This window comes from Corvus hawaiiensis, chromosome 6 (assembly GCF_020740725.1).
Source record: "Corvus hawaiiensis isolate bCorHaw1 chromosome 6, bCorHaw1.pri.cur, whole genome shotgun sequence".
NCBI classification, from domain to species: domain Eukaryota; kingdom Metazoa; phylum Chordata; class Aves; order Passeriformes; family Corvidae; genus Corvus; species Corvus hawaiiensis.
In genome coordinates, this window is record NC_063218.1 from 25,298,441 (window position 1) to 25,305,153 (window position 6,713).

At 55.6% G+C, this 6,713-nt stretch overlaps 1 protein-coding gene across 1 annotated transcript; it reads left to right on the top strand.

Annotated features, from left to right (window-relative positions):
* Positions 1–2,188: 2,188 nt before the first annotated feature.
* Positions 2,189–4,023, top strand: NKX2-8 (NK2 homeobox 8). The gene is made up of 2 exons (XM_048305534.1): positions 2,189–2,354; positions 3,479–4,023. The coding sequence occupies exons 1-2, from the start codon at positions 2,189–2,191 to the stop codon at positions 4,021–4,023; spliced, it is 711 nt and encodes a 236-aa protein (XP_048161491.1).
* Positions 4,024–6,713: the final 2,690 nt, after the last annotated feature.

The following is a 6,713-nucleotide window of genomic DNA, read 5'->3' on the forward strand; positions in this document are numbered from 1 at the left end:
CATGTATTTGTGCTCCCCTCGCTCCGACCACCCAGGACGGCTGGGAGGCTGTGCTCGGAGCTGGGAGATAACTACTGTCACCAGGCACGCTTGATAGGTGGCTGCAGTAATCACGGCCTGGGAATCGTTTATATGGAGCCTGTCCAGTCCCGAAGAAATATGCGGGAAGTTGGCCAAATGGAGCCTTGTGCCCCGTTAATTTCGCCCACAAATCTCGCCGATATAAATCTCACCTCTCCCTTGTCGTTACTGCTCTACTGACATTTTCCCCGAGAAGTGTAACTGCTCCCAGAGGCGACACCCGGACCCGGGCGGGGAGGGGCGGTGGCGGCCGGGGGCACGCGGGCAGCGGGTCTGGGGGGCGAGAGAGGGGCTGGATAGATATAATCTATACACAATAGCTTATAAATGCCTGTTTGGACAGGGCAATTGGAACCGACAAAGCGGCCGGAGAGAAGAGTATCTCCGCGTGTATCTGAGTTTCTCTCTCCAGGCGCGCAGTGCGTCGCCGCAGGGTTTCGCGCCGTTCCCCCGTCGGGGATGAGCTGATCTGCTCGGGCGAGGCTGGGTGTCTCCTTCCCTCCAGACTTTGCTCCATCCAGCCGGACTCGCCTCCCACTGCTTTCCGAGGCGGGCGCCGGTCCCTCCCGCGAAAGCGGCGGGGAGCTATGGGGAAGGCCGCTGCGGCGGGCGGGTGGGGAGCGTGTCCCGCCTCCGCGCTCTGCGGACCCACGGCTTGAGCCACGCTGCGTGACCCGCGTGAAACATCGCCCCCATCGGCCACTTCTACCCCTGCCCTGCGGCTGGGGACCGAGCCCTGTCACTGCGGGTTTGCGTTTGAACGGCCTGCTGAACTGCTTGTTTTTGTACCGTATTTTCTTGTAAGTCCTCGGCGGCCCCCGAGGCTGGGCAAAGCCCGACCGCAGCTTCGGGGGGGGGGACGCGGCGGCCCGCTGGAAGGCTGAGGGGAGGAGAAGCTGCCAGAAGGTGCTCGTGCCGCGGAGCTGCTGCCGGGCGTCCCCGAACCGTGCCCAGTGTCAGCACCCTCCTCCCGCGGGGCGCCGGTCCTCGGGTTCGTTTGCTGCCTCTTTCGGCAGATGAAGCGGCGGTCGGCAGGGACGGCGCGAATAAATAGACGCGCCGTGTTTGATCTTTTCTCCCTCACCCCATCTGGAGTCGTTTCAGTCACTCACACACCCCGCCAGAGAGGATATTCCCTGGGTTAGTACAACGCAAACCGGTGATTAAAAAAAACCAAAAACCAAACCTCCACTACCCCCCACCCCGCCCCGACTCTTCCTTATGGACCGAGTATGCCAAGCTCCCGCCATCATCTTTCTCGAGAAAAAGGTGTACCTTCCATGTACTATGCCCTGGAGACGCAAAAAACCCCCATCCCAGAGATCCCCTTCCCTAACGCACACACCCTCCAGCCTTCCCCGCCGAGAGCTCAGCCGAGGTGTGAAAAATGCCCCGTTGAGGGTAGGAAACCTGCCAACAACAAGAGGGAGAATTTGAGGTAGCACTGCAAACAGCCCGGGCAAATAAAACAAATAGCGACGTAAATTCCTTCCAGAATTAAAGAAAGAGGCAAGAGGGGGGAAATAAAGAGGGAGAAGCGGGGAGGGGGCTCTCGGCAGGCTCTGCGGATGTCCTGGGAGGATTCACTTTGTCTGCGGATAGAAGGGACGCTGGTGGCTTCGGTAGCGGATGGAGGGGGGTGGTTGTTGGTCATCCACATGCCACCCAAGATGTTATTCACTGCTAACAATTACCATTATCTGTCCCCACTTTTGGCTAATCAGACAGAATATGTAATGATGAAGCCTGTTTCCTGCTGTCTTTGGGAGGTAACGGGTTATTCTCTCATGGGGGTGGTGGTGGGGGGGGGGGGGGGGGCTACACCTACTCCCATTAGGGCTTTAGCACTTGACTAATTCAGGTACTTAGCATCCTATAGACAGGGACGGTTTGAAAGCAGGCAGTGTTTGCAGTGGGGAGGACTGTTTATATAAACAGGACACCTCTGTAAACGACACTAATATTTGGGGTTAGGTGGCGATGGAAAGGAAGGTCCTCTTGAGCCAAGAGATTCCCCAGTAACTGGACGCAATCCTTTCCTCGCAGCTTTTAAGGAAGGGGGTTCGGTTTGGGGTGATATTTTTTTGAGGGGTGTGCACAACCTATCATGGCCACATCTGGCAGGATCAGTTTTACAGTGAGGAGCATTTTGGATTTACCAGAGCAGGATGCTAATAGCATAAAGCAAGCCTCTGACCATCACCACTCAGCGGAGAACTACACCGGCTCGCCGTACCGACGGTGGATAGAAACAGACAGAAACCACTACCCCTGTGAGTATAAAACGGACAGGAGTTCTCCATCTCCACACAAATATCTTTTGTTTATTTCCCCTCTTCCTTTGAGGAAGATGCGAGGCAGCGAATTGCCAGTGTACATAGCCTACAGGATAGGGGGAATCCAGGCTGGGAATTTTATAAAATATTACCGAATTGCAACAATGAAACAGCAGAAAAGTCCCGACCACGATCTTAAGACAGAAAAGAGGGGGGGCTTTTTGTTGTTGTTTGTTTGTTTGTTTATTTGTTTGGGTTTTGTTATGAGGTCGGTGGGGTTTTTTTGGTTTGGTTTTTGGGGTTTTTTTGTCGGTCTGTGCATGTTCCCAGCTATGGCAGAAAGCAAAATCTCAGGCTGTGTCCACCTCTCTCTCTGATCTTATGGTTTAAGCCCACTTCCCGGATTATTTTTTTAACCCCCGTTTCACTGGTGCAAGAAATCCTGTCTTTTTGTGCTGGAGGGGTTTGAGGCCACCCCACGCTCGGCAGAGAAAAGCTGAGCACCCCCCGTGCCTCGCCTCCCCGCGCTGCCGCGGAGCGCCCTGCGCGCCACCGCCTAGATGCACGCACCTGCCACGGCGGCGGGCAGGCTCCAGCTCGCAAACCCAGCTGTGTAGCACCTCGCACACATGAATTGTGCCGCAGATATCCGGCGTTCATTGTATACCTGTGTGCGCACAGGGGGACACCGTCCTTTGAATGGGTGCGGGAACACCACCGGGATAAGTTAAATATTTAGGTAATCGAGCGGCGGGTGAAAAGCAGATATGGAGGGACCGGCGGGCAGCCCCATATTCTGATACAGTGCGGAGGGCACACGGGGGCTGGCAGCCCGCAATCCCCGGGCTGTGCGCGACGGAGTGGCCGTGCCCCTGCGGGGATTACCGGCGGGGAAGAGACGGTCCCCCACGGGGAGACAGCCCGCTCCGTTCGGTGGGCTAGGTTTAGCTTATTCGTAGGGTTAGCTCACATCTCTTGTTGACTGTTGGGATTAATCCGGCCCGGTAAACAGCCGGGGCCCTCTCTGCGAGAGACGTTTCAGCTCTCGGCGGCCTCCTCGATGCCAGCCCCGCTCCCCGGCCCCGGCTGCTCCCTCTCTCTAACCCACTCGCTGTCCCCAGCTTCCGACGAGAGCGGCCCGGAGATGAGCCTGCCCGACTCCACCCAAAGGTCCCTCCCCGCCCGCGGCTCGGAGGCCGAGGAGAAGAAGAAGAAGCGGAGGGTGCTCTTCTCCAAGGCGCAGACGCTGGAGCTGGAGCGGCGGTTCCGGCAGCAGCGATACCTTTCGGCGCCGGAGCGGGAGCAGCTGGCCCGGCTGCTCAGCCTCACCCCCACACAGGTGAAGATCTGGTTCCAGAACCACCGCTACAAGATGAAGCGGGCGCGAAGCGAGGGTCCCGGCAGCCCCCAGCCACGCCCGCCCGCCCTGCTGCGCCGGGTGGTGGTGCCGGTCCTGGTGCGGGACGGGGAGCCCTGCCGCGCCTGCCCTGCCAGTCCTCCGCCGCCCACCGCACGCCCCAAGCTGGGCTGCGCGCTGGCGGGATGCAGCGCCCAGGCCGCCCTCGCCCTGCAGGGCTACCGAGCCTGCCCGCCCGCCGCCGCCCTCGGCGTCTTCCCCGCGTACCAGCACTTGGCGCACCCCGCCGTCGTCTCCTGGGGATGGTGACAGCGGCACTCAGCCCTCTGGGGCCGGACTCATCCCACGGGCGCGGGGCTGCCCGCCCCGGCCCCGGGCTCTAGCGCGGGGAAGGCGCCCGAGGCGCACCGGGGCACCGCGCGGCCGGGCCCGGGCGGGCCGAGCGGCGGAGCGCGGCTCCGGGGCGGCGGCAGGCCGGGACGAAGCTGGCCGGGGCCACGCTCCCCTCCGCTGGCCTCACCCGAGGGCAAGGATGCCGCGTGAGGCTCGAATTTTGTAAAACTTCTGCTCCTCCTCCTCCTGTTCGAGAGATTCCTTGTTAAACACTAATGATCAGCCTAGCGACCTAGTGTATTTTAAAATAGCTGAATCTTCCAGTGACTAATAAAATGATTTTTGGCAAATAAATTTTCCCCGGCGGAGAAGTGTAGTTTTGACGATTGGGACTATTTCGTAGGATTGCCTCCTGTTCTATAAAAACTTAAATACTTGTCTTGATAGCGCCAGTCGAATTTGACTTTCAAGTTCGTTTATTTTACCCACATGCGCCGGTAAACGGCGAATAAAGTTTGCTGCAAGCGTCTTACTGTAAACGGGGCGATAATTCCTACAAGAAGCGTGAGCCCGGAGTCTCCCGTTCTCCCGCGCCCCACGACTTTGCATTTTAAGCGGCGATGTCTTCCCTAGAGCCGGTAAGGCGGGATCCAGAATTAAGACAATCTTTCCGTTAGCCTGAAACCGGTCCAAATTTCGACTGGGGAAGGACAGCCAAGAAAATTATGTTTTAAAACTCTTTGATAAACTATCGATTTTATTACTTTGGGGTGAAAATAATAATATGTATTTTCTGCCAACCGCCAATGGGGGAAAAGCCCTAAAACCCCCCTACAAAGTTAAACCCAGGTCCCTGAAATATGGACTAGAGCGGCTGCTTCCGTCCCTCTGACGGCACCTGCGGACCACGAACGCAGAGGGAATATTTTGGGAGCAAAGATCCCAAGGGACTGATGCAGACAACTTGGCCGCCGAGGAAAGGCTGTCGAAGGAAAGGGCCTGGCAGACGATATTTGAGTGGGGTTTTTATTATATAATTTTTTATTTATTCCCTGGAAGGGGATAACTTTGGACGAGATATGCCCCTGGGATGTGCTGTGCTGCCTACACATCCCGAGGAGCCCACGGAGAGCGAAGCTGCGAGGTGCTGCCGTCGCGGATGAGGAGGCGACCAAAAGCGCACACCGGTTTCCGTGAGTGATTTTGGCCGCCTCCCCCGCCAGAATGGCCCCGCTCTCCTCCCAACCCTACCTTACCCAGGGCTGCGCACCCTCCACCCTGGCGGCTCGGTGTCGCATCTGTCCTCGGTGCGGGAGGATCAGACCCAGCTACAGTTCAGGATAGGCCGGGGAGAACGCCAGTCCTCCCACCTGCATCTCCTTCCCTGCGTGGACACGGAGGCATGTGCCAAGACGGAGGAGCAGAGCGGATCAGACCTCTGGGCTGTGCGGGAAGGACCTGGGGAAACATAGTTTCTGTGTCACCTGGGTTTGGTTCTATTGTTTGGTTGGTTGGTTGTTGGGTTTTGATTTTTTGTTGTTGTTGTCGTCTTTCCCCCACCCCTTTCCTTTTATTTTTCCTCCTGCCATCCGAAATCTTTTTTTTTTCGTCTCAGCTGCTGGCCACCTTGTCTCCCATATGGATGGGGTTATCTTAGAAGAATCTCCCAAAGAATCGCTCCTTAAACCTCCTTTTGTCTTGGGGGTTGAAAAGAGCATTGTTGTGCGTGAAAAGGACCTAGACAAAATCCGCACTGTTTCAATTCAGGACTGTTTAATCAGTCCCTAGTGACAATTTTATGGGTTTTAGGCGGTACAATAGTATCTTTTAAAACCTTGTGGCCTTCATGAAAACAAAGGGCTTGAATTTTATGGGCTTACAACTCCAATTAGAACAGTGCCAATGTGTATGGGAGATTATCAAATTTGTATCATAAAACCCCTTTATAATAAATGATTACTGGAAGCTGGGTAGGGGCGAGGGGGAGGGGAGAAGGGACCCAGACTTCAAGCAATGGACTTTGTCGCATGTAATTCTAAACGTACAGATGCTGGCCTCTATTTTAACCCTTTGTGACCCAAATATGCAGCAGGATCATCTGTGGAAAGAGTGTGATAACGTCATTAGAAAAGAAAACAAAGACAACGGGACAAGACTGCTCCTTCTCAGCACAAATCTACCCTTCGTCAGCTTGCCAAGTGTTTGCAGCATCCCACCTGGAAGGGTCCTTCCCTGGCTCCTCGCTCATCTGAGCTGCTGTCCTGTCCAGGAGCCCACACACCGTCATAGGAAAGCTCTGTAAAATACGAGGGCTTCCTTAAATTACTGCTTTTATGAGCTACTGTACATTCTGGTAATGACAGCAGATGTCCCTTCTCAGTTCCAGGTTGCAGTGATTTGCTCTGATCACCAGCTGCAATGTCACCTGATGAGGGTTTCTTCACACAAAATGTGAGATTTGTGAGCATTACCTTTTACCAAGCCCAGGAAATGGGAAAGATGCGATTCCCAGGCACTGGCAAAGACTAACGAGGTGCTCTTGCAGACTGAGACAAGTCATCTCAACAGGGGTGCAGGGAAGGTGGTAGAGTCATGTTCAAGCATGGAGAAAAGCAGCCCCCTTAATTTAATGCATCCATGTAGAAAGAAGAATGCATTAAATAATG

Coding starts and splice junctions, on each gene's coding strand:
- NKX2-8 (XM_048305534.1), top strand. CDS start 2,189: ATGGCCACATCTGGCAGGATCAGTTTTACAGTGAGGAGCATTTTGGAT. Junction 2,355..3,478: donor AGACAGAAACCACTACCCCT/GTGAGTATAAAA, acceptor CGCTGTCCCCAG/CTTCCGACGAGAGCGGCCCG.